A 27,981-nucleotide genomic window follows, 5' to 3' on the forward strand; every position below is an offset into this window, starting at 1 on the left:
TCTCAGCTTCTTGTGCATTCCCAGCCTCCTTGCTGGCAGGGCAGCATGAGATGCAAAGACATTAATGCTGTGTAAGCACTGCTCAGCAGAAACTAAAACATTAGTGTGTTAGCAATACTGCTTTTCATGACAAATCCAAAACACCTCACCATGTTTGCTACAATGATGAAAACTAACTCTAGTCCAGCCAAAACCAGTACACCAATATAGATAGCAGATTTCAGGGGAAGCTTTTTCTTTCAAAACCTGAAAGAAATTTTATTAGGAGCCAAGACAACAGTACTTCTACTCCATCAACTTGTGGACTTTTGCAGTCTGCCTTCACATGATGAAAATAAATGACACGATGGAAACCTATAGATATGACCACTATTTGTCATATGTTGAAAGAAATTATACTTTCTATTACTGTATAATTGATATGATTTTGGGAGACAATAATTCATCATGGTGTAGAGGGAGAAAAGAGGAGTTTTTCCACCCAGTCCAAACTGTAATTCACTTGCATGTAGTTCAAATGACAGCCCTGCATTTAAAGTGAGGACAAGAATAACCTCTCGTTTAATTTGTTATCTCACAAAGTGCTACCTAGCATTAATTCTGGCTCTCACATTCTATGTGACAAATAAGAATATCCAAAAGATTAAACACAGCTTTGATGATCTTCTTGCAGTTCAGTCTCAATTCCTAATAATCAAAATTCCTAATACACTGAAGTGTATCCGCGAGGAGTAACATACATTTGAGAAAAGATCTTTAAACAGTTTTAATAAGAAAATATCATGGTTGAAAAATTACCTCAGTTTAAAAAAAAAAAAAAAAGGAAAAAGAAGCAATGAAACTATTTAGAAATAATAATAATAAAAAAGTGCCCAGGTAGTTAGGAGAAGCTTGAAAAACTGTCTAAACAAGATAATGCTTTTATTTCTTCTAAATATGTAATCACTTTTCTGCAAATAAACAAAACTTATGAAAACTAATTTTAAATGCAGGTTGTTCTGGTTCTGATAGTACATGATTAGCATTTTATGAACAGGGGAGTACGTCCAAAAGTATTCAGTACTGCTCAGCGATCTTGATCAGGGTCCCGTCTCTTCAATGTCATCGTAAACTGTGTCTTCAAGACCAGGGAATGAATCTCTTTGAGTCTCAGATGTCCTGTTTCTTGACACATTAGAGTCTGAAAACATGAAGGGAAGAACACAGACAAATGCACATTCTGTATGTTTTACCTCTACACAGTTGTGCAGCTGAAAGTGTGGGTTGGCAGTTGTCTCCTTTAGAAAAACTTGAGAACAGTTTTTACATTCTGCCTCCTGCTACACGTACACATATCCAAGGATCAAGCATACTTTTCTCAGATCTGATCTAATAATAAACATTTTTAATAAAGGTAATCTGTATTCAATAACACAAAATAACCCGATTCAGTGCTTTACCACCTCAAGGGTTAAAAAGCTTTTTTGCTATCTTTATCTGACACATAGCAAATTTTGAAGATTTATTCTTCACATGAATACGCCCTGATTTGGATCCTCCCAAGGAAACCAAGGTATGGATATAGATTACCTGCAAGCGTTGTGAGAATATTGTTACTGAATGTCTGAAAGACCAGACAAACATCTAATTGGAAGAGTGTAGGAAGGTAGTGTTCCTTCCTTACTGTGGTTAGATAAATCTAGGTGATCTCTTGCGGTATACTCCACACTGATTTCCCCTGAGTTCAGCACAGTAACTATAGGTTATGAAAATTAGCAGCACTGCTCTTCTGGACTCACCTGTCCACGAATACCTGTTTCCGTCACTTTTGTCCAGAACTCCAATGATTTCTTGCTCATTCTTCCCTGGAAGGGAAGCATCTTTAGATCTAGGATCTTCTGTCACATCATCATAACCGTCTTCCAGGGTATTTCCAGGCAGTAGTGGGACCTCTGGAATGATACTGGTATTAACTGTAAAAGGGAGAGAACTTCCACTGGAGAGAACAGTAGCTGACAATCCAAAGATAAGGGTTTGCAATACTGACAGTACCGTGATGAAAATGAATGATAAGAAATTAAGAATCCTCCTGAGAGCTCTAAAGTATTCCAGATGACAGTGATATAGCTCCAATAATTGTTATACATTGTTGTAACAAGTACAAAACAGAAGTCAATATGGAGGATGAATGTGAAAGGGGGAAAGGTCTGGAAGAATGCAGCTGGTGATAAGGTAAGCTTCCCTATTACATTTAATAATTACAAAATAATAAATTTTCCTTGTTTATCTCTGTGTATCACTACTTCTGTGAGTAGTGAGCGCTCTGATTTCTCAGGGGTAGGTAGCTCTGTGATCTGGACATACCTGGAAGTCATCCCTCAAAGAATCTTAGTTTTCACTGTCTTATGGTATATACACACACAAACACACATACATATAAAACATGTATGAAATGAAAGCAAATCAATGTGCTCGCATTTCTTTTTTTTTTTTTTTTTTTTTTTTTTTACAATATTCAACATTCAATGTGAATTAGAAAAAAAGAGATCTCATTTGGAATAATTATCTTCTTGGTGAAAACTTCAAAACAAGTAAGAAAAATAAAAGCTTTTAGTTTAAATAATTAAAACCCTAAATATAGCGAACACAATAAAATATATAAAAACATAGCACAGCAGAGAGTTAGGGATGTGGGCAGCTGAAGTCCACAACTGGTTGGACCTTTGACAATTGATATCTCTGAGGGCAATATTAAAATGAGGTTTTTGATCTGCACTAGGAAAATGTAGTAGTTCTCTAGATACTTCCTCTCCCTTTCGGGGAGCATTTTCCATTTTCCATTGTCAAATAGAAACAAACAAACAAAGAAAAACACCACCAGCAAAACCATACCTGGAAGACTGCATTTTTCATTGGGTCACTGGGCTGAACATTTCTTGTTCAACTCCAGCAGTATGCCACCCACAGCATGTTTTTTCTCTGTCTTAATTCCCCACATTTATCTCAGAAATGAAACAATAATTTGCAACTTATTACAGTTACTATTCCTGGGAGAAGCAGTTGCCAGATTAGAGGCAGACCGGGCTGCAGTAACCATGCTCTGGTTGAGTTTGTGATTTTGAGGAATACAGGCCTGGCAAAGAGCAAAGTCAGGATCTGAACTTCTGAAGAGTGAACTTCAAGCTATTTAAAGACCTAGTAGAAGAGAACACCATTCCCCTGGAACACCATCCTTAGGGACAAAGGAGCTGAGCAGAGCTGGCAATTCTTTAAGGATGTTTTCCTTAGTGTGCAAGAACTCTCCATCCCCCTGCATAAAAAAAGTGGGCAGGGAGGGAAGACAGCCCTCAGAAGTAGAAAAAAAGAGAAGTCTGGCACTTTTATACAAGATTGTATGACACATTTCCACCACAAAAATTAAAGAGAATTTTTTCACTTACTATCTAACATTATTAATGAACATGAAGTTCAGGAAAAAAAAAAGAAAAAAAAGTGTTTTAATAATCAATAATGCTTTGGAAATTAAAAGCTAGAAGTGTCTCTTTCATTGTAGGATCTCCATTACATTACCTTGAGTTGCTACAGGATCAATGAGAAAGTGTGCAATCAGAGTAAACTTTCCTGAGCTGCTAAATTGCATCATGAGGAAAACAGATCCAGGATCAATAAGGCTGCAGATCTAAGTCAAGTAACTTGAGGTTGAGTATGGCTGATTGTATGGATTATACATACATTCAGTTTATTGCTCTCCAATGCAGCTGTTTGCTAAGGCAGCTATGGTTATGTATAGGGATAGCAGGGGAGGTATCTAAATAGTTCTGAAGGATAGGCATGAAGAAACAAATTATACTACTTGTGATTGGAGGCTGAATGCATACAGATAAAGTATAGCCAATGACAAAACAAAACAAAACAAAACAGCCAAATAACCCCAAACATGCCAGTTCATAGAATGTATGAATCAGCCAAAAAAAAACCAACAAACATCCAACCAACCAAAACAAACACACACACACACACACAAACAAACAAACAAACAAACAAAAAACAACTAAACAATGCATGATACAATGTACAGAAAAGTAACCAAATGCATATAAGAGGACTGGTAGCCTGGGTCTGTAAATTCAGGAAGCCAGTCAAACCTGACTGCATTCTTTCCGATTGTAGCACATAGTCTATACTGCCATTTGGAAGAGTGCCTGTAGTCTTCAACAAAACCTGTAGCAAAGATAACCAAGTGAGCTAAGGTGCTTCTTTGGAGGAGAAGCAGATTCTTGGGCGGTCAGTATTATTAGTCCTTAAGGGCTTACACTAAAATAGATAAGAATTCTTCTGGAACTCATAGGGAAGGCAAGCCGTAAAAGCAGAAAGCAATCAACAGAAGGAAGCCTATAGACACATGTGGCTACCAGAAGGGGGATACAGATTATTGGTTTATTTGTTCCTACTTTAAACAATTGCAACAAAAGCTTTTTTTCTTTTTCTTTCCTTTTCTTTTTTCTTTCTTTTTTTTTTTTTTTTTGGTGGGGGAGGGCAGTGACTGGACAGACAGGAGGTGGAGGCATATTTTTCTGTGCTTTATAGCTGCAGTGGGGACAGCACAAAATGAATTGTCCCTTGAAGAGGAACTATTACAGTCCACTGGTCAGAAAATACTTCTTTTCAACTCAAGGAACTGTTCAGTTTTCTGGTAGATTTGGGAACTGCAAAGTTTCAGACTGGGATTTGGGCCTCCAGAAGGAGTTATCCTCAATTTATTTTCTCTTGATAAGAACAAGACACACAGACCTGAGAGGTGAGTCATCCCCTGCTTTTCTCTCATCAGATTATAGTCAATGTCCTCATAAACAGCCTCAGAGAAGGGGTCATATGATACTCTGGAGCCTGAAAGTAAAACACATGATCACTCACACAGTCTCTGTTCATACTTAGGTTGGGGTAATGAAAATGAATGACATAAAGGGGTCTACACGGCCTATTTACTACCCAGAAAGTCACAGGAAGGTGCTGTCTGAGAATAAACTTGGAGAAAAAGTTTATCTTGACAAGGGGACGGTAGATATTGGATGGGGAAGCAGGTGTGTTAACAAATCCATTTGATTTATTCTGTCTCTGTGCAGATCTGAGTTTCTTGGTTTAAATGTATGTTTTAATTTGTGTTCTAATAGTTCCTCACTAAGGATACTGAAAACTCTTCTGATGTTTTTGGCACTTTAGGGAAAGGTCTTACAGTCAGAACTGGAGGTAACTTCAGCTTCCTGGACATATGCTGAAAATACAATGTAGACCTGAGGAAGTATTCTAAGAGGTTCCTGAAATGTATGGAAGACAGCTTTCTGACTTAGCTGGTTAGTGAGCCTACCACGGGGGTGCCCTGCTAGACCTGCTGTTCACAAACAGAGAAGGACTGGTGGGAGATGTGGTGGCAGGGAGTTGTCTTGGTTAGAGTGACCACGACATGGTAGAGTTCTCTATTCTTGGTGAAGTCAGGAGGGGGGTCAGTAAAACTGCTACCTTGGACTTTCAGAGGGCAGACATTGAATTGTTTAGGACACTGGTAGGGAGAGTCCCTTTGGAGTCAATCCTGAAGGGCAGAGGGGTCCAGGAAGGTTAGATGCTTTTCAAGAAGAAAGTCTTAAGGGTGCAGGAGCAGGCTGTCCCTGTGTGCCATAAGATGAGCTGGTGGGGGAGAAGACCAGTGTGCTGAAGAGGGAGCTTTTGCTGAGTCTCACAGAATCACAGAATGGCCAAGGTTGGAAGGGACCTCTGAAGGTCATCTGGCTCTAGCCTCTGCCAAGTAGGGTCACCTAGACCACATTGCGCAGGATGGCACTAGATGGGTTTTGAGTATCTCCAGAGAAGGAGACTCTGCAACCTCTCTGGGAAACCTGTTCCAATGCTCTGTCACCCTCACAGTAAAGAAGTGCCCCCTCATATTCGGCTGGAATTTCCTGTGCTTCAGTTTGTGCCCATTGCCTCTCGTCCTGTTGCTGGGTACAAATGAAAAGAGACTGGCTCTATCCTCTCAACGCCCTCCCCTCAGATATGTATACACATTGATGAGGTCTCCCCTCAGTCTTCTCTTTTCCAGGCTAAACAGGCCCAGTTCTCTCAGTGTCCTTGTATGACAGGTGCTCCAGTCCTCTAAGCATCTTTATAGCTCTCCTCTGAACTCACTCCAGTAGTGCTGCGTCCCTCTTGTAGTGGGGAGTGCAAAACTGGATTCAGTACTCCAGGTGTGGCCTCACCAGGACTGAGTAGAGGGGTTAGGATCACCTCCCTTGACCTGCTGGCAACACTCTTCCGAATACAGCCCAGGATCCCATTGGCCTTTTTGGCCACCAGGGGACATTGCTGGCTCATGGTCAGCCTGCTGTCCACCAGGACTCCCAGGTCCCTCTCTGCAGAGCTGCACTCCAGCAGGTCAGCCCCCAGCCTGTACTGGTGCTTGGGGTTATTCCTTCCTAGGTGCAGGACCCTGTGCTTGCCCTTGTTGAATTTCATGAGATTCCCCACTGCCTAGCTCTCTAGCCTGTCCATGCCTGTCTGAATGGCAGCACAGCCCTCTGAGGTATCAGCCACTCCTCTGAGCTTTGTGTCATCAGTAAACTTGCTAAGGGTGCACCCCGTTCCATTGTCCAGGTCATTGATGAATAAGTTGGGCAACACTGGACCCAGTACTGACCCTTGGGGGACATCACTAGCTACAGGCCTTTAACTAGAATCTGCACAGCTAAGCACAACCCTCTGAGTTCTGCAATTAATTATCGATTCACCTCACTGTCCACTTACCTAGGCCACACTTCCTGATCTTGTCTATGAGGATGTTATGTAGACAGTGTCAAAAGCCTTGCTGAGATCAAGGTAGACCACATCCACCACTCTTCCCTCATCTACCCAGCTAGTCATCTCATCATAGAAGGCTATCTAATTGGTTAAGCATGATTTCCCCTTTGTGAACCTATGCTGACTACTCCTGATCACCTTCTTTTTCTCCATGTGCTTGGAGATGAGAGATTCCATCACTTTTCCAGGAACAGGTGAGGCTGACTGGTCTGTAGTTGCCTGAGTCCTCCTTCTTGCCCTTTTTGAAGACTGGGGTGACATGGACGTTCTTCCAGTCCTCAGGTACCACTCCTTTTCTCCATGACCTTTCAAAGATGATAGAGAGTGGCCTAGCAAACTGGTCTCTGGGAGAAAAATGGAGTTTAGGTCCAGTGGAAGAAGGAACAGGCAACCTGGGAAGAGTACAGGGAAGTTGCTAGCATATGCAGGGAAAAAATCATAAAGGCTAAAGCCCAACATGAGCTCAACCTGGCCACTGTGGTAAAAGATACAAAAAATGTTTTTAAGATATATATAAACGGTAAGAGGAGGGCCAAGAAGAATCTCCATCCTTTACTGGACACAGTGGGAAACATGACTACTGAGGATAAAGAAAAGGCTGAGATTCTCAATGCCTTCTTTACATCTGTCTTTAATAGTCAGAGCAGTTATCCCTGGGGTACTCAGCCTTCTGACCTGGAAGTCAGATGGGGAGCAGAATAACCCCCCCAAGATTCAGGTGGAAACAGTTAGAGACCTGTTACCCTTCCTGGACGGTCCCAAGTCCATGGGACCAGATGGGATCCACCTGAGGGTGCTGAGGGAGCTGGAAGATGTGATTGTCAAGCCATTTTGCATCATCTATCAGTGGTCATAGTCAACTGGAAATGTCTCAGATGACTGGAGACTTGCTAATATGATGCCCATCTATAAAAAGTGTTGTAAGGAGGACCCAGGGAACTACAGGCCTGTTAGTCTGATCTCGGTATCAGGAAAGGTTGTGGAACAGATAATCTTGAGTGCAATCACACAGCATGTACAAGACAAGTAGAGGGCCAGGCCCAGTGAACATGGGTTCATGAAAGGCAAGTCCTACCTGACCAACCTCATCTCCTCCTATGACCAGGTAACCCACCTGGAGGATGAGGGAAAGGCTGTTGATGTAGTCTACCTAAATTTCAGCAAGGCCTTTGACATGGTCTTCCATAGTATTCTCCTGGAGAAGCTGGCAGCCCATGGTTTGGACAGGTATACTCTTTGCTGAGTTAAAAACCAGCTGGATGGCCAGGCCCAGAGAGTGGTGGTGAATGGAGTGAAATCCAGCTGGTGACCAGTCACCAGTGTTGTTCCCTAGGGGTCGATGTTGTGGCCCATGCTCTTTAATATCTTCATTGATGATTTGGATGAGGAAATTTAGTGGTAGGGGGATGCTTGGACCAGATGATCTTGGAGGTCTTTTCCAACTGTAACGATTCTATGATTCTATGATGCTATGGTTCTATGATTCTATTTGTCTGAGATCTAACGTGTTGGCTGTAAATTTTCCAGTTGCTGCAGTCATCCAAATCTCCTGTCCTCTTGTCTCTATTTCTCTCTGCACAAACAGGTCACTGCAAGACCTGTACAGAGCAAGACAGGGTCTAAGTGTCTTAGTGGCTGTCCTGGCTGCTGCCAGTTCCCAGTTGCACTGGTGGATTATTTCACTGCCAGAGGGTAAGTGCAAATTTCAGTGTGGCAGCAGGTATCATTCACCTCAGCCACCCATCCTCCCAGCTGCCCCAGCCAATTAGCACTTGCCAGCTTCTTCAAGGAGGTATTTCATAACAGTACTGAGGGACACACCTTTCTTCTGTGCCCTGGCACTTCGGATCTGTCCAGCGAGAATGGCAAGGACCAGGCAGAGAAGAGCCCCCAGAATAACACAAACGATGACAGGTGCTGAAATTCTCACATTTTGTGTCTCTGGTTGGCGGGGAAGATCTGAATGGAAACAGAGAAGCAACAGGTGGAGAATCAGGTGATCCAGAAGCTGCTCCTCTGGAGCCTCCTGCTGTGCCCATGGTAGCAGGGTGAAGCAGGTCACCTGCTGCCTAGCTGTGGGTCCTGCTCAAGCAAAGAGCATTCAGCAGCTGGGGATGGTGCCATTCAACCATCCTTTACAAAAGACTAAGTGAGATGCTTTCTCATGAGCTGGAATATATTGCTCTTTTACCCCCTATGCAGTATCAGGGACATTAAATTCTCATTTGTAGGGAGAAAGAAAGGGGGGAAGAGGAAATATTTTACCTGCTCTAGTGGATGGTGTTGTTCCTGGCACTCCTATGAAAGGAATACAAGTCTAGGTTAAGGAATAGGTAAGTGTGAAAAATAGGAAGAACATCTTCACATCATTTGTGAGGTTCCTGCAGTCAGAAGTATGAAGGGGCTAGTCACTTGGATGTACATCTACCTCCTCTCCTAGTCTGTGTAATGAACCAACGGACCATTTACTAACCTGAGCAATCCACAGCAGCGTCCTCCTTATGATCACAGCTTTTGCCAAACAAGGGCTTGGAAGGACAGTCCCAGAGAGACAGTTCTGTTCCTTTACAGTGGATCTTCTCCAACCAGATGGGACCAGTCCCTTCTCCAAAGGCAGCTTCACTCAGAGCTGACACAGCAGACCCACAACCCAGCTGCCTGCATACCACATTAGCATCTGCTATATCCCAGGAATCATCACAGATTGTTCCCCAAGAACCCTGGTTCCAAATCTCCACTCTTCCAGAGCACACATCCTCTCCTCCTACAACACGTAACTTCTCCCTGTCTGCAAAACAAACATACTTCTGTGTTGCTTGAACAGCAGGAAGGTCTACAGGGACCAATAAGAAAAAACAAAGTAGAGGTACCTGAGCAACTTGTAGAATTTGGACACTCAGCAGTAGCTGGAGTTGCTGTCCCTTTTCTTCCTGCAGAAATTAAATATTGTAAATAAATCATTAGATTATTCTAAAAAAAGTGAAGTTACATAAAATGCCTGATCATTAACTCACCACTGTAAGGCTGGTGAGGCACTGGAGCAGGTTGCCCAGTGAATCTGTGGATGCCCCATCCCTGAAGATGTTCAAGGCCAGGTTGGATGGGACCTTGGCCAACCTGGTCTAATGGGTGTCATCCCTTCCTAAGGCAGGGGGCATTGGAACTAGATGATCTTTAAGGTCAAACCATTCTATATTTCTATGATTAATCATCAAGTTCATTTTTTCCTGTAATGTATGCATGGAGTATTTAATACTTGTTGGGTCACTGTTTGACTATTGCTTTAAATAAAAAAAATATTCCTGAAACTCTCTGAGGACTTTGCTTTCTTTCCTCTTGAAGTGCCTTTCAAGAGATCTGAATGTTATCTAAAATTCTTTTATATTTCAGTGGGAACCCACAGATATGAAATACTATCATAAGAGCAGACACCAGAAATGGACCTTTAGAATTGAACTAAAGTACACTTGTACATGTTTCTGTGCATTCACATTTCTACATGCACTGATATGTGTCCATACATGTATGCATACATGCCTCTAGACTTCTTGAGAAATCTGATCTTATCTCAGATCTCACAGACTAACTGCATATCACAGACTTTTAATTTACAGATATGCAATGGCACCATGCTATCAGGATCTTCCCTTGGACTTCAATACTCATATCATTTTAATTAACTAATTTACAACAGGAATTAGACAACAATGTTTGTGCCATTTTCATGAAACTAAGAATTATATAAACTGGAAAACAATTGAACATGTTGTAAGTACTACAATGTCCACATATGCATGCACAGGTTTCTGTATGTTTGGGAGGTCCTGTACAGATACATTTGTAGTTACCAGTACAAGAAATATGGGTCTCTTCTGCTCGGTTATCACATGACTGAGGATCCCAGGGGTCTGACTGACAATGCCAGAGAGAGCTGTGTTGCTTATTGCAGTCAATGTGGTCCAACCACGTGGGCCCAGAACCTCTGCCATATTTGAAATCTTTATCAATTTCCCCGCCATCTCCACAGTTCAGGTGTTTGCATGCAGTTATTGCAGTCAGTTGAGACATATGATTGGAACAAATGCTCCCCCATGTTCCATTGTAGAAAACTTCTAGCCGTCCAGCACAGTCATTGCCATTCACCAACCTCAGATCCAAGAACTCTTAAAAATAAAGACATAAAATTGGAATTAGAGGGGCATGATTCAGCACACATTTCATTGTTCTGTTTCCAAAGACCAATCAGCAAGTAAACCCTGCTCTTCAAACAATAAGGGCCACTTCCCTAGGGATTTTGACTGTTGTAGGCTTCGCAATCCAAGAATCCCCAGGGCTGGCTGGTATTTTATCATCCAACCGAGCTCAGCATATATGTTTTTCTTCAGTGCTCCTATGAGATAGTCCTGGTTATAAATAAGCTGGTCACACATTTTTCTGGAGATGAGGAAGGTGAGGATGCCATAAATCCCAACAGACCCTTTTTCTGGTGTTTTTAGGACAGTTTTAAGGAAAAAGTTGAGGCAGCTAGTCAGCTTAGTTACTGTGTTCATCTTAAGTTGCCTTTGAATTTGGGATATGTACATTATTAGCCTGATATTAGGTCTTTCTTAACTCTTTCTGCTCAAGCATCTGTTGTACTGCTTTCCATACTTCTGCTTAAAATATTTTTCCTAACTGATGCCAATTACCACAATTTCACTCTTTAAGCCATTTCCATACATTACTCGCTGTCCAGGATTCTGTATTTACATATACTCTAGCCCATTGATGCTTCTGAGTATATTCTAAGGCTATTTTCAAGGCCTTTCAAAGTTCTTCAAGCCTCCTCCCAGATGGCAGCTTCTCCTGTAGAAGTGTTCCAAGGATTTCTGTCTCCTGTTTCATGCTATGCTGTTACAGGATCCACCAGTAAACAAACTTTGTTCTTTATTTTCAGTACTTATTTCATCATATACTAGAGCTTCAACAGCCGAAGGTGTTTGGCCTTCCTCACATTATTGATTTGATGGCCATTGACTTAATAAATTCAGCTAATCCTGATCTGGAGCTTGAAACAATATGTAAAGATTGGCTAAGGGCTAGGACACATTTTTGCCGTGTTATGGTGGTTGTTCTTCCCTCAGTTGTTTTGAATCCTTGAACATAAAATTCAGGATAGCTTATGGAGGGCATAATGACAGTGGCTGCTCTGCACTCCAACACTTCTGTGATGCTCACACACCCTCTACATATGCAGCTAGGAACTCTTGTTCCACTAGAGAAAATTTATTTTCTGCTCTTTTGTGGTTCAGATTCCAGGTTTCCAAGTGTCTCTCTCATCTCTTCAGAGGCTGATTGCCACAAACTCTGTATGATATGCCTCTTTCCTGCACATGTATATATTTTTTCTATTTTTGCATTACTACCTATGCAAATTAGTCCTAATTTGATGGCATGGGCTATCTCCTGTTGATTAGCTCCAAAGCTCACCGGTGTTCTTCTTACTTTTAATATATATATATTTTTTTCAGATCACTTAAGATGCATGTTTGGTCAATTGGCAGTAATTGGCAGCAACAACAGATGTGCATATTCCAATACAGTAATGCCCAAGAAGGCTTGTGTTTCTTGTTTATTGTGTCTGTGGTGCTTATCCAAGCAATTTGGTCAGCTGGGATGTATCTTTATTCATAGTGTATGTCTAAAACCTGCATTTTTTTGAAAGTCCCTTTTTGCTTTGGAGACCTTAATGGTAAATCTAGCACCAAGAAAAGTAATGATTACCTATTGCCCTTAGTACTTCTAAAGTAGTTTATCCCATTATCAGCAGAGAAAAAGTTCTTTGGAGATCTCTTGCTTTAAAGTCTGATGGATGATGCCATGGCATATAGTAAGGAATATTTGGACCCTTCAGACAGGTGGTTCCAGCTGTACTGTACACCATTCCAGGTGAAGGCAAACTAAGGTCTTCTTTCTTTGATGACTGGGATTTTTTTTTTTTTTTTTTTTAAGCATTTGCAATACCAATTATAGCATATCATGTATATTTTTGGGTTTCTAGGTCATACAAGAGCTGCAATATGTCTGGAACTGTAACAGTTATTGATGGTGTGATCTCTTTCAAAGCTCTAAAGTCTACTGTAAACCAACATTTTCTAACAGGCCTCCATACAGGTCAAGCAGGAGTGTTGTAATTTGACTGTTGTTTAAGACCATCACTTTTTTTTTTTTTTCCCAGGGAAATAATTAATTTTGGGATTTCATCAGTGGTTCCTTGGTCAGTTTGATGATCCTTTCAGCAAATTACTTGGGTTGCCAAGACACTGATGCCTGAGTCTACCTACACAAATTCAGCAATACTGGGGTGTAAATAGAGTCCTGGGGAGTTTGGTAGCTAGTTCTTCCCTCTGCAAGCTACACTGCCTATTTCAAAATACCCTAGGCCTTCCTGCCCCATCCATCTAACTACAGTGGTCAAGAAAGACAATGCCAAATATGGCAGAGGCAGTAGGACCAGCTACAATAAGTAAGGTGTGCCAAATCCATTTATTCAAACTTAAGACTTCCTTCCTCTGAATATGGTCATGTCTCTCCTCCAGTCCCCTCCATGAATGACTACTTGTTTAGCACCGCTACATCCTGACTCCAGAATGGTGTATATCACAGAATCACAGAATTGTCTAGGTTGGAAGAGACCTCAAGATCATCGAGTCCAACCTCTGACCTAACACTAACAAGTCCTCCACTAAACCATATTGCTAAGTTCAACATCTAAACGTCTTTTAAAGACCTCCAGGGATGGTGACTCAACCACTATCCTGGGCATCCCATTCCAATGCCTCACAACCCTCTCAGTAAAGAAGTTCTTCCTAATATCCAACCTAAACCTCCCCTGGCGCAACTTTAGCCCATTTCCCCTCATCCTATCACTGGGCACATGGGAGAAAAGACCAACCCCCACCTCACTACAGCTTCCTTTAATGTACTTATAAAGAGCGATAAGGTTGCCCCTGAGTCTCCTTTTCTCCAGGCTGAACAAACCCAGCTCCCTCACCTGCTCCTCATAGGACTTGTTCTCCAGACCCCTAACCAGCTTCGTCGCCCTTCTCTGGATTCTTTCGAGCACCTCCATGTCCTTCTTGTAGCGAGGGGCCCAAAACTGAACACAGTACTCGAGGTGCAGCCTCACCAGAGCCGAGTACAGGGGGACGATCACCTCCCTAGCCCTGCTGGCCACACTGTTTCTGATACAAGCCAGGATGCTGTTGGCCTTCTTGGCCACCTGAGCACACTGCTGGCTCATATTCAGCCAACTATCAATCAATACTCCCAGGTCCTTCTCTGCCTGGCAGCTCTCCAACCACTCATCTCCCAGCCTGTAGCTCTGCTTGGGGTTATTGCGCCCCAGGTGCAGGACCCGGCACTTGGCCTTGTTGAACTTCATGCAGTTGACCTCAGCCCATCGGTGCAGCCTATCCAGATCCTCCTGCAGAGCCTTCCTACCCTCGAGCAGATCGACACACGCACCTAGCTTGGTGTCATCTGCGAACTTACTGAGGGTACACTTGATCCTCTCATCCAGATCACTGATAAAGATATTAAAGAGGACTGGCCCCAGCACCGAGCCCTGGGGAATGCCACTAGTGACTGGCCTCCAACTGGATTTGACTCCATTCACCGCGATTCTTTGGGCCTGGCTATCCAGCCAGTTTTTAACCCAACAAAGCGTACGCCAGTCCAAGCCATGACAGTTTCTTGAGGAGAATGCTGTGGGAAATGGTGTCAAAAGCCTTGCTGAAGTCAAGGTAGACCACATCCACAGCCTTTTCCTCATCCACCAAGCGCGTCACTTTGTCATAGAAGGAGATCGGGTTTGTCAAGCAGGACCTGCCTTTCATAAGCCCATGCTGACTGGGCCTGATCGCCTGCTTGCCCTGCACATGCTGCATGATGACACTCAAGATAATCTGCTCCATGAGCTTCCCTGGCACTGAGGTCAAACTGACAGGCCTATAGTTCCCTGGGTCTGCCCTCCGGCCCTTGTAGATAGGTGTCACGTTTGCTTGCCGCCAGTCAACTGGGACCTCCCCCGATAGCCAGGACTGTTGATAAATGATGGTAAGCGGCTTGGCCAGCTCCTCTGCCAGTTCTCTCAGTACCCTTGGGTGGATCCCATCTGGCCCCATCGACTTGCATGCATCCAAGTGCTGTAGCAGGTCGCCAACCATTTCCTCATGGATAGTGAGGGCCACATTCTGCTCCCCGTCCCCTTCCACCAGTTCAGGGTGCTGGGTATCCAGAGAGCAACCAACTGGTTTTGCCGATAAAGTCTGAGGCAAAGAAGGCATTAAGCACCTCAGCCTTTTCCTCATCTTTTGTAACTACGTTCCCCCCCCACATCCAGTAAAGGCTGGAGATTCTCCTTAGTCCTCCATTTTGCATTGATGTATTTGTAAAAAAAATTTTTGTTGTCTTTGATGGCAGTAGCCAGATTGAGCTCTAGATGAGCTTTGGCCTTTCTAATTTTGTCCCTGCACTGCCTCGCAACATCCTTATAGTCCTCCCTAGTGGCCCACCCTCTTTTCCAAAGATTGTAAACCCTCTTTTTCCTCCTAAGCTCAAGCCACAATTCTCTGTTCAGCCAGGCTGGTCTTCTTCCCCACCAGCTCGTCTTTGGGCACGTGGGGACAGACTGCTCCTGTGCCATTAAGATATCCTTCTTGAAGAGCACCCAGACTTCCTGGATTCCTCTGCCCTTCAGAACTGCCTCCCAAGGGACTCTACCAACCAGTGTCCTGAACAGTTCAAAGTCAGCCCTCTGGAAGTCCAATACTGGTCCTCTTCCTTGCTTCTCCAAGAATGGAGAACTCTACCATTTCATGGTCACTCTGCCCAGGACAGTTTCCAACCACTACATCTCCCACCAGTCTTTCTCTGTTTGTGAACGGAAGGTCTAGCGGGGCACCTTCCCAGGTAGGCTCACTAACCATCTGTGTCAGGAAGCTATCTTCCATGCTCTCCAGAACCCTCCTAGTCTGCTTTCTCTGGACTGTGTTGTGCTTCTAGAATATGTCAGGGAAGTTGAAGTCCCCCACGAGAACAAGCGCTGACAATTTCGCAACTTTTGTCAGCTGCCTGTAGAATTCCTCACCTGTCTCCTCATCCTGGTTTGGCGGTCTATAACAGACCCCTGCCAGGATGCTTGCATGTTGGCCTTCCTGCTGATCCTAACCCATAGGGACTCAACCTTATCATTCCCATCCTCAAGCTCCACAATGTCAAAACTCTCTCTGATATAGAGAGCCACACCACCACCCCTTCTGTGCTGCCTGTCCCTTCTGAAGAGCCTATAGCCAGACATTCCAGCACTCTGGTCATGAGAATGGTCCCACCACGTTTCCGTGATGGCAACCAAGTTGTAGCCTGCCTGCTGCATGATGGCTTCCAGCTCCTCCTGTTTGTTACCCATGCTACCCAATTGCATGCGGCAATTGGCTGAGGGGGTCACTTCTTGAACAACAGAGCATCCCAGCAGATAATATCAGCAGGGAATTACTGTGCCTTGCCTTTGTACTCTTCAAGCCATAACATCAGTGATCACAATCCTTTCAGTGTCGCTTTCCTCTTCCCTGTAAGCACATCCAAGCAGCCCAAGAAACTGCAGTTGATTATCCCCTTCTTCACAGTCCTTTCTACATAAGAAACAAAAGTGTGTTGTTTGTAGGACCATCAGAATTAGGCACTGCTCAACATAACTCTCCATAAACTGAACCTAAAGACATACTCCACTATACAGCACGGTGTTGACAAATATCTTAGGCCCTGAACACCCCAAATTCCTGCTCTCTTAAGCTTTCAGCTGTATCACATCAGATCTGGTTTCCCAGCAATGCTATATCCACTGCAGAGGCCTCTCCCTGGAGCAGTGTCAGTAAGTTTCCTCACATTTCTTTAATTTGACTCAAGTAAAGACCCACTGAGTGGTCACACTCTAGGGAGCAGCACTCCCTTTTCTGTAGTTTGCTTTAGTTACTCTAACAAGAGCTACCTGAAAGGACAACTTGAGTTACTACAAGTTAGTCCAGTCCCAGGGCATGCCATTTTGTTGCTGGAGTGTCTCCTGCACTTACCATCTGCTATCACAGGCAAAACAGTTCCTACTTGGGAAATCTTACTTAATAGTATTTGTTGCCACTTACCACAATCTTAATGATTGTTTTGGGTTTTGAGGGGGAAAAAAAAGATCAATTAAACAGATACTTGGGCAGAGGCACCATGTACTCCTCTGACTGGTTGATGTTTTGGTGCACAGTGGGTTGTTTCTATCAGTTTCAGATCCAGCTGTAACTGACTGTAAATGGCACATGACGGTTGATGACCTCCTTCCAAGAAGGCAGACACACATCCTATTGCTTGGGAACCCTCTCAAATTATCACAATACCCCACCATACACTTTGGTGTGTGTGTCTGTTAATGAAAAATAAGGACTTCAGTACACCCTTTGTATTTTGATGGGATACAAGATGTGCTGTCCAGCCATGCTTGCAGTCAAGACGGAATAATAGGCTGTCCAAGAAAGACTACCAAGTCTCGGCTTCCCTCTTCATATCCCTTCTCTTCCAACCCACAGTCTAAAAAGAAAAAGAGTCTCTGAACACACCTGAGCACAGGACTCCAGCATCCTCCTTGTGTTGGCAGTTGTGCTGACCCCATGCCCTGGAGGGACATGCCCAGAGACCAGATTCAGCCCCGGTGCAGTTCACATCATCCAGCCAGATCTGTCCTGATCCTTCACCATAATGAGCAGAGACAAATGCCTTGATGGCATATCCACATCCCAGCTGTTTGCAAACAACATTTGCATCTGATAGATCCCAGTTATCATCACAGATTGTGCCCCATATGCCATCATGATAGATTTCCACTCTCCCAGCACAGCGTTGTGTCCCATTCACCAGCCTGATCTTCTTGCTCTCTGCAGGAAGAAAAACCTGATATCAACATGCAGTATAATAATAATGCACAAGTCAGTGTAATGGCTGTATATTTAAAGCACCTTTAAGGCATCATGTTCTTGTTACATTCCAGTATTTTTATTATGGTTTCTTGGGCAGAAATCCTATGAAGCTAAAACCACATGATAGAAAAGGACAAATCCTGCAAGAGGTAAATGTTTAAATAATTCCTATGGGATGCTGCAAAAGTGTAGGAGTGTACCAAAGGGGTTGGAGTGTATCTCTCCAGATGTATGTAGAGATCACCTTATCTTGTATGAGGAGCTGTTTTCTGCTTCAACATTCCTGAAGAAAGCTCATGGGCTGAGATAAGGACAGGGAGGTCACTCACCAGTTACCATCACGGGCACAAGAGGTTTAACTTGGGGAAGATCAATTCAATTTATTGCCAGCTAATAACAGATTAGAGCAGAGAGAAATAAAAGTAAACTAAAAATAAGAGAAGCTGTTTTCTAACTAAACTCCTTTGTTTCAGGAATACTTTCTGCAACAGATAAGTTACTAAATAAGAAATGTAGCAACAGTTCTATTTTAAATGCATGCTTAGAAAGGCTGCATGTGTCAATACATATAAAGAAAAGTCACAAAACCAAACTTATTTAATTCCCGAGTGTCAGTCGGAATGCATGGTAGCCATGGACAAATTAGTATTCTTATGACTTCTGTACTACATTATTTCTTTTCAATTCTGTGATCTAAGTTACTTAAGAAATTTGGGTGAAGAAAGCATTAGGTAAATTACACTTGGTTCCTTGACCATATTTTGTCCCTTAGAGTATACAAGCAGGTGGGTCACCAGATCCATGCCTGTTTAAGATCTGGTGAGACCACAGCAAAAGGCTGGTCAGAGGTAACCCTGGAAAGCATTCTGATTCTTTTGTATTGCAGTAACTCACCTGAACAAATCACGCCAACATCTTCAGCAACTCCTGTTGGCAGTGCCTGAGAATGGGAGGTCTTGCAGAGCACCAGTTGAGTCTCATTTCCATCACACTGGACACTTCTTAAGCCCACAAGACCGATGCCTCTCTCAGACCTTGGAAGGTAATAGGCTTTCTTGGCTATTCCACACTGGAGTTGTCTGCACACCACAGTAGCATCCTTAATGCTCCAGTCATCATCCAGGACTCTACCCCACATGCCATGGAGGGAGATCTCAACTCGCCCATCACAGCGGCTCTCACCATCTGAGAGTCTGAGTGAATCAGGAAGGCCTGGGCTCCAGAGATGCGGAAAAGGTATTGAATAATATATACTGATCTTACCACAGTAGACATAACATGTGAGAGAGATGGAAGTCAAATTTCTATGTTGGTAAAAAGTATTTCTCACCACTGGTTAAGGATGAAGCCTGTGTTAAGGCTTTACTTGCCTCCATGCACACAAGATTTTGCTACAGCAAGACTTGCCCAGCTCAAAGGCTAGATCCTATGAGGAATCAGGAACATCTAAATAATGTGAATCCCTCCAGAACAGAATTCTACTAAATGAAGTTCTTATGCTGAAACTGTGGGTGAGAGGGTGGTGGTTTGGTGGTGAGGGAAGGGAAAGGACATTAAACATGGTCTGAGATACTTGACTTAGCAGAATGAGGTCAAGACTGCTTTGGTCCGAAGTTACAGAACATGTAAAAAGCCATTCCTGACTTACCTGAGCAAACAACAGTGGCTGTTTCTCTGGCTGAGCAGGTTGGATTGCCCAAAGCCACTCGAGCACAGTCCCACAGGCAGGATTCCGACCCTTCACAGTGAAAAACATCTTTCCATACAAACCCATTCCCATCCACAAAAAGGTCTCCTGTCTCGATTGACTTTGCATAGCCACAGTTCAGCTGACGACAGAGAACACTAGCATCTTGCAAATTCCATTGGGAGCGGCAGATTCTTCCCCATGTATCCCCATGACGGATCTCCACTCTGCCAGAACATGTGGTGCCATTCACTAATCTGCTCCCTGGACACCCTGAATACGAGAGAAAATCTGAATGTGACTGTGAACTGGGACTGAGTTTTTCTTAGCACTGAGGAGTTGCAAAAATGTCTCCAATAGGACACTAGAACTTTTGTACTTACAACTAGAATTCAGTCTCCCCTATGTTGCCAAGAAAAATGACTAGAAATCAGGATCTGGTCCCCTTTGCAATTTTTAGATTCAGGGCACTAGATTTCAAATCTTTAAGTGAACCTTGATTGCTCTGATCATCCTCATTTCTGTCCCCCAGCTATACACCTTCAGGCCATTGGTCCAAGGGATCACTGAAGCCTGGGGCAGGCCTTCAGTGCTTGCTTTAACTAAGTGACTGGTGTAACTGTCTCCAGCCCTGTCTCCTGCTGCTCCTGACTGTACTCTCCAGTTAGACCTTAAAGCTGATTGATTACTTTGCCTTGTCTGGCACAGACCTTGTTTTCAGTACTTCTCTCTGTCCTCTGTCCAGATGCTTTGGACTGTGCCCTGGTGGAATGTGCCTGTGCTATCCACACCCTCTGCACCCAGCTGAACCACTCCTGTGGATCACCCCTTCTCTTGCTGTTGCCTGGCACTAGGAGCATTTCACAGAGACCAGGCTCATGGTGCAAGTGAAGTGCAGCCTCAGCTTCTGGAAATGCCTGTGGCAGCAGGCAAAAGATGGAGCTTGGCTCTGCAGACTCTCTAGATTTTGGGTCCATATCTGTCTCAAAGAAGGAGTTTTTCATTTATCCTCTTAACCTTTACTAGTGCTCACCTGAACACACCACACGAGCCTCATTTCCAGCAGGGCATTCATTCTGCCTTAGCACATTCACAGGACATTCTCTCAAGTGTGAGCCTTCCTTATTGCAGCTGAACGTGCCATTCCATACAGACCCATTTCCTTTTCCAAAGGACTGTCCAGCCGGTATTGATAGGGCAATTCCACAGTCCAAATGCTGGCAGAGGGCATTGGCAGCTGGGAAATTCCACAGGTAGTCACAGAATGTTCCCCACAAGCCTCCATGAAGAAGCTCTACTCTCCCTGAACATGTGGTACTGCCATTTGCCAGCCTGTATCCACCATAGCCTGCAGGAAGAATAAAGGACCTTAGCATTTACATTTTTATTTTCATGCTATTGCACTGAAAATTGTGAGAGATATCTACCAGAATGGAACTAGTACTTTCTGTGTCCTAGGTGACTGGGGAGAATGTTAGACCAGGATTTGCATAAGCCAGCTCTGAAACAAGTCTTTATCATCAATGTTATAGCCTGTACTACAAGACTAAAAGACATGCAAATTCTTGTAGTTCAGTCTCTCTTATTCTGATGTGTCCTCCCCCACAATGCTGCTGCTACTTTGTCAAATCTTTTCTTGCAGAGGGAGTCCCAGCATTATCTTGCTTTTGGCACATGTGAGAAAGAGAGTACAAGCTACCAGTAACACTTTCTTAGTAGTGGGTCCTCTCATGTTACACAGTAAGCAGCAGCCACTCTGTGAAATTCTCAGCTTTCATCTGTGCCACAGCATAAGCACAAGCAACAGGCCATGCCCATCAGCACATTCACAATAATTTAAGTGTAATATGGGTAGGACTGGGGTGTCCTACTGACAGCCCTACATTGTACCTCTATCTTCTCACACTGTTGTTACTTACTGTTGCCTCCCCCTTGCATCATACACCTTCTAATGAGAAATGGATTTCCTCTCAGAGCTATAAATCTTGTAGGACAGAGACAGGAGCCAAGGTATGGAGATGTTCCTCTTCCAATTTTATAATTAACTGAAGTGCCAGGGTTTAGCACACACATTGAACAGAAAATTATTTTTTCCATGTTCCTGGCTGTCTGCTCTGGCCATCTCTCCTTTTATGCATATAAGAAAGACAAGGAAGGAATTCTTATAGAATGCACAAGCCCTTCAGGAAAGGCCTCTAGTAGCATAAGAGAAATTATAATCCTTTTGTGACTCTCCATTCCTGGTGACAAATTGAAATGGTTAGAAAAGGATATGTTAAAGGCAGACTCTTAGTAGAGTGAAAGAGAGACTGTGGGGATGCTCTCCTTTACTTCTGGGCCTTCCCTAAACAACTCGGGCATGATAGAGAAGGAATCCTTAGGACCCCAGAGATATGCAGAGACTCTAAAAGTGAGTTGACAAGAAGACATATAGGATACATGTAAACTGCGTACGAAGTCTCACCTGAACATAGAACATAGGCATCATGAGAGCATGCCTTGGTACGGTCCAACATTCTGGGACAGTGTGCAAGGTGAGTCTCATTCCCCACACAGTGGAACTCTTCTTGCCAGATCAACTCATGACTGTTTCCAAAGTGAAATCCTCTCATGATATCCACAGCGCGGCCACACTTTAGCTCATTACATATAACAGAGGCAGCACTGAAATCAATATGTGAATAACAGACTGTAGACCAGGTTTCTGCTTGCTTTACTTTCAGGTGTCCTGAGCAGGCAGTGTCCCCTCCATCCAGACACAGCCTAGAGAAACCTGGGGGAGGTGTGGGGGGAGGAGAAACGGGAATAGAAAACAAACAAACAAAAACACAAAGAAATACATCAGAGAAAACAAACAAACAAACAAACAAAACAAAGAAATACATCCAGCATTAATTGTTCATTACACTGACCTAATTTAATCACTCTCATACATTCATAGGCAAGGCACATGGTATTCACATCTCAGAAGACCAGTGACACTTTTAAATAGCCATTGTGGCAATTCCTGTATGCTACTGACAAGGGAAAAAGTGTGTCTCAAGATAATCTTTTCCAACCTAGATGATTCTATAAATCTATACTTATGGGGATCTTTAGCCTCCATGGCACCTGACTGAAAGGCAACATGGTGGAATGGAAGCAGTCCAAGAGATTTCTGTAGGGTGTCAAGGGTGACTTCTTGATTAGGCACTGCATGGGCCAACAAAGAACCACATAGCTATTCAGTAACAGGGAAGAAATAGTTGGGGTTATGGTGATCTTTGACAGCCTTGGCTATAGGTGAAACTGAAATGTGGATTTCCAGATCCTGAAGGCAGTGAGGAAGAAGAGAAGCACAGTGCAAACAGAGCATATTTCAGCCTATACAGGAAACTGGCTAGTGAAATCCCAAGATAAACAACTCAGAAGGGCAGAAGAGCTCATGAAATCTACAAAGTCTTTAAGGACATCATTTTCCAAGTGTGAGGACAGTCTACTATGGTATGAGGAAAAAAAGTAGATGGCCTAATAGACTGACTTGTCTAAGCTGGGAGCTTAAAACAACACTCAAATGAAAAAACAAAAACAAAAACAACAAAACAAAAACAAAAAAACCCCTGTGTATAGGAGGTAGAAGCAGGCAAGACACAAAGGATGAATTCAGAAACCCTGACTGGTCATGTAGCTATGACATTCAGAGAGCCAAAGCTCAAACTGAGTTGATACCACAAGGGACACCAAGGAGAAAGAAAAGAGATTCTCTTTCCGCCTTTGTAATAAAAGGCTGAACAAGGAAAATACAGGCCTGCTACTGGATGGGGTGAGTGATTTATTGATGGAGAACAGAAAAAAATGAGGTACTCTGTGCTTTCACAAGCAAGATTTCTCAGTCTATTCTGGTTAGAGGCTCAGATCAATGAGGAGATGGACTACCATCAGATAACTTGAGATAATTTGACCTTCCAGATCCATGGGATGCAATGGGCTGCATTCAAGCTAGTCAATGTTCTTGCAAGGATGCTCTCTAACATCTTGGAATAGTTGTGGGGATTATGTCTATAACAAGAGTAAAAAAGGTAAATGTTGCACTTATCTTCAGAAAGGTTGAAAAGAGAATCTGGAGAACTACAGTCAGTCTCAGTTTGGTACCTTAGAAAAACATGGAGAGAGCCATCCTGGAACATATATCTGGGCACAAGAAGATGAAGCTGAAAGAGGAGAACCAGGGGATTCACCAAGATAAACCATGGATAAAACATGCCTGTATGACCTGGTTATTTTGTCTGATAAAAATGATTTTGGATGACAGTGAGGGCAGCGCATGATATTTACCTGAAAGTTAGAGCAAAGCCTTTGACACTATCTTGAACAATATTCTTGTGTCCAAACTAGGATGTGACAGTCTTGATGGGTGGACAAATAGATGGGCAAAAAGCTGATTGGATGGTCAGGCTCAGACTGTGTGGGTTGCACTCTACCTGGAGGCTGGCAACAAGTGGAGTACAACAGAGGTTTTTTTGGGGACCTATTCCATTCAGTATCTTTATCAACAACCTGGAGGTGAAGAAGTACACTATTACTAAGTTGAGATAACCCCAAGAGCAAAGCTGCCATTCAGAGGAACCTAGACAGATAGAGAAATGGGCTGACAAGAACCTTATAAAAATAAGAAAGGCCAAATGTGAAGTCCTGAAGTCAGTAAGGAAGAACCCTTTACAATGGTTCTTTATCCAAGGAGCAAAACCAAACATATCTTGCAGGAAAAGGCAGCCAGGAGACACTGAGTTTCTTTGCCATTGCAGAATCTCCTGACTTTGTTTACAGGAAGATCTAGAGAAGGAGGTTGGATGTATGGCATAGCAGCATTTTATTGCTTCTCCATCTCCTTGTTTGTTAGCTTCCTTTTCCGGCCAAAGGCAAATCTAGTCCTGCTCTCAATTTGCCTGGAGGGGTGTTAAAAAGAAATAGTGTTTCTATTTCTATTCTATGTAATTTTCTGTCTATTTCTATTCTGTATCATTGTTGTGCCCAGGCAAAGCAGGCATACACTTGTGGTCAGCACAAGTCTTAATGATAGTGACTTGCTTGGGTTGAGAGACCATGGAGAAAATGTTACCTCTGTTCTGTTCACAATACTTGACTATTCAGCTAGGACTAAGGTTGACATCAGTTCCTTTGCCTTGTGGAATTTTTCTATTATAAAAGGTTGTATAACTTCTTACCTGAGCATATCACTCCAACATCAAAATAATGAGGGCAGGTAAAGGCATCCCATCCTGTATGTGGGCAGTCCCAGAGAGCAGATTCATCACCACGGCAGTCAACTCGATACAACCATGTTTTTCCAGATCCCTCTCCAAAAGGAGCTCGATTAAGGGCCTGAACAGCAGATCCACATCCTACTTGCTTACAAACAACCTCAGCATCTTTTATGTTCCAGTCACCATCACACACAGTTCCCCACTCCTCTTTATGTTTTATTTCCACTCTCCCAGAGCAGGGGCCAGTTCCATTTGTCAGCCTCAACTCATCATCCCCTTCATACACAGAGAAAGAAAAAGGTTATAGAAAGGACAGAAACTTATCACTATTATCTCTTGCAGATGGTTAATGAGATTTTTATTACTTTTAAATTACACTTAAATCAGACTTATTAGGATCACATTTCTAAATAGTCCTATTTAATTTTGTTTGTGTGTTTGTTTTTAGTGAGTTTACAAGTCTGAGCCAACCAAACTGCTAAAATTTAAGTTATTCCTGATGACAGGCAAGATTTCTCTCCTCCTGACCTGTCAGAAATGGGAAGTGCTAAGCAATGCCCTGCTGTGTGACTCCCAAAGGCTTCCGTAGCAGCTTCTAATTTCTTTTTGTTGTTCTACCATGATGATATCCAATTGAAAATGCTCACTGGGCACTGTTTTCTTTATTCACATGTTCAATATGTTGTGAAGAAGCAATTTCTATCATCCGTCTCAACTTCTTCCTCTCAGACAAACTATTATTTGCAAATAGGTGTCACAAAACTCTTTCGTCTTCCCCTCCTCCCCTGCCATAGCCATTGGGTCCCCTACTCAAGGGTATGTGACAAGAGAAGAGGATATCTCATAATGTCCCATGAGTATGTCATCAAGGGCTGATGATCTGATGATCTATCTTAGGAGATGAAGCGGGATAAGCAGAGATGGATAGGTAGGTCTTCATCTTGTTCCTCATACCCCACCATCTTTTGGGGTGGGACTGATTCCCCCCCAGTCTTCTCTGTTCTGCTGTATTCCCACTGTCTGCTGCTCTATCTCTTTCCACTGATATGGTAATTCCACTAATATTTCAGTCCTTTTAAAAGTGGAACCACAAAATAACACTACCTCTGTGATGATATTGCTGGACTCCCCCAGTTTTCTGCTTATCATTTAGATTCAGAAACACAAAAAGTTTAAGGGAGATTATTCAAGTGACTGACAAATAGTAACATCAAAGAACTATTTTTATGCTGTCATCTTTTCTCAGATTTCCTGAGTAAAATCTCTCAAATACATAACACAAGCACCTAAGAACTACAAAAAACCTTTGTACTTGTGACATACTGTCTCAGAGGTAGTATTTTTTTGTAGGTGAGCTTTAGAGCCTCATGAAATATGTTCTGGAGATCAACTTACAATTTATTTAAAGAATATAGTCCCCCAGACACTTTGTACACTTTAAAAATGTATACATTTTATAGAGAAGTGATTTCTAAGATAAGTTAAACTCATAATACATTATTAAAGGAACCAGATAACCTATTTTCTTTAGCCACATATGGGACTAAAACAGACAGCTCCTCACTTGACTGATCTTCTCTTGAATTTTTAAATAATCCAACATTTTGTGTTTTCAACACATGACAGAATGCAAGGCTGTATGCAGAGGAAAAGCTAGGCATACAGTAGCCAACAGATTTTATTCTTCCCTAATTAAAACTGCCATTTACTGTAATCAATATCATGTGATTTTCTGATACCTACAGACATACTCTTTTGTGTTTCCTCACACTCCATAGCATACCCCACAAAGATCTTCATTAAACTCAGTGGTACTAGTCACAGGATGTGGTTCTGCTTGGAAAAGAAGGCATCACATTTGTGCTTGCTTCATCTGAAGACCTGGGTACCTTCATCAGCCAGGGATGAGGAAGAGGCGTGTGCCCCTGTACTCAGACCGTATGTGGAGGCTGCCTCGATCTCAGGATGCCATCTCACTCCTTGATGTCTGTGCCTCTCTATATCCTTCCTGGGGACCAGCAGAGGGCTGTGATAGCACAGAGAGTGTAAGTACAGCCAGAGCCAGACCAAATCATGGATCGTAGATGTTGATGGTGATGTCAAGGTAAAGCTACTCTTGTCTGCATTGCTAGTGAGTCACTCTGCTACTGTTCCCTGTTACTAAAAAAAAGCTGGCAGAAAACTCACTCTCCTTTGTACAGTACTGCTGAGTTCACACTCAAACACTGCTACAGAGATGACTAAATATAAATATTTAATATTTTTGTTCCTACTCCTTTACACAGAAACCCTCTTCATGGGTTTCTCTGCCTCACAAATGACTGCAAAGGAGGAAATATATAGATTCACATCCTAGCACGCGCTATATGCCTCTTCTTCCCATCCATTTACATCCATACAACTGGAGGGAATCTAACAGACTAGGGGCCTGCAATGGTAAATGAAGTATCAACTATGAAGTCTTATTTTCATTATACAGGGATGCAACCCCCAGACACAATGCCATAATACCACCTCCATGTGTACAGAAACAAAAATGGGGACCCCAAAATCTGGTTCTCATTGTCAGTTTCAAACATCTGCACATAGCTCTACAACAGCAGAGAGACAAATAGTGGTAAACTTCAGATATACAGGAACAACTGAGAGGATAGTACCTCACCCAGTCAAACTCTACAGGACCCACAGAGCACAGCAACATCATTTTAAATGTGATTGAATAAAGACCCAGAGTTATTCACTGCATCTACACAGAGCTCAACAGGGAAGGCAGGACAGTAGTAAAAATACACATCTGGTTTCCATTACAGCTAGACTTTTCACTGAATATGGACTTGAAGTCTGGCGAGAATGTCTGGTCACCGATATCTCAGTAAAATACTGCGACCGGCTTATCCTTCTTTCTCCCAGGATCAGGAAAGAGATTGAATCAAAGAGAACTTCATTTAAACACCTTCTTGACACTTTAGCTTATAGGCAAATGGAGTAACAACCCATTTATACTGAATATACATCCTCTTCTTAGCTCAGTGACTAGTGAAAAATAAAGTACATACTTACCCAGGGAAACCTGAATGGAGAGGAGAAGGAGCCACAACACTGGAGTAGAAAGATGCCCCATTGTCGCCATCCTTATTGCAGACAGATGAAGCTTCGCTCTCTGTTAGGCACTGCAAAGACGAAACCCTCTTCACGGGTTTCTCTGCCTCACAAATGACTGCAAAGG

At 42.9% G+C, this 27,981-nt stretch overlaps 1 protein-coding gene across 1 annotated transcript; it reads right to left on the reverse strand.

Moving 5' to 3' along the window:
• On the reverse strand, positions 1-27,945 carry LOC137865261 (antigen WC1.1-like). Its single transcript, XM_068700169.1, has 15 exons — positions 27,816-27,945; positions 24,717-25,031; positions 21,977-22,285; positions 20,546-20,860; positions 19,474-19,785; positions 18,720-19,037; positions 17,469-17,783; positions 10,677-10,991; positions 9,699-9,758; positions 9,302-9,616; positions 9,094-9,126; positions 8,650-8,787; positions 4,771-4,866; positions 1,779-1,952; positions 1-1,180 (listed from the first exon to the last, which is right to left on the reverse strand). The coding sequence occupies exons 1-15, from the start codon at positions 27,883-27,885 to the stop codon at positions 1,080-1,082; spliced, it is 3,186 nt and encodes a 1,061-aa protein (XP_068556270.1). The 5' UTR covers positions 27,886-27,945; the 3' UTR covers positions 1-1,079.
• Between the last annotated feature and the right edge of the window lie 36 nt (positions 27,946-27,981).

This window comes from Anas acuta, chromosome 1 (assembly GCF_963932015.1).
Source record: "Anas acuta chromosome 1, bAnaAcu1.1, whole genome shotgun sequence".
Lineage (NCBI taxonomy): Eukaryota > Metazoa > Chordata > Aves > Anseriformes > Anatidae > Anas > Anas acuta.

Excerpts from the sequence above, each read along its gene's own strand:
- LOC137865261 (XM_068700169.1), bottom strand. The coding sequence starts at position 27,885 with ATGGCGACAATGGGGCATCTTTCTACTCCAGTGTTGTGGCTCCTTCTC. Across the intron at positions 17,784-18,719 it reads TGTTGGCGTGATTTGTTCAG|AGAGCAAGAAGATCAGGCTG; the intron begins GTGAGTTACTGC and ends TTCTTCCTGCAG. Across the intron at positions 9,617-9,698 it reads AAATTCTACAAGTTGCTCAG|ACAGGGAGAAGTTACGTGTT; the intron begins GTACCTCTACTT and ends TTTGTTTTGCAG.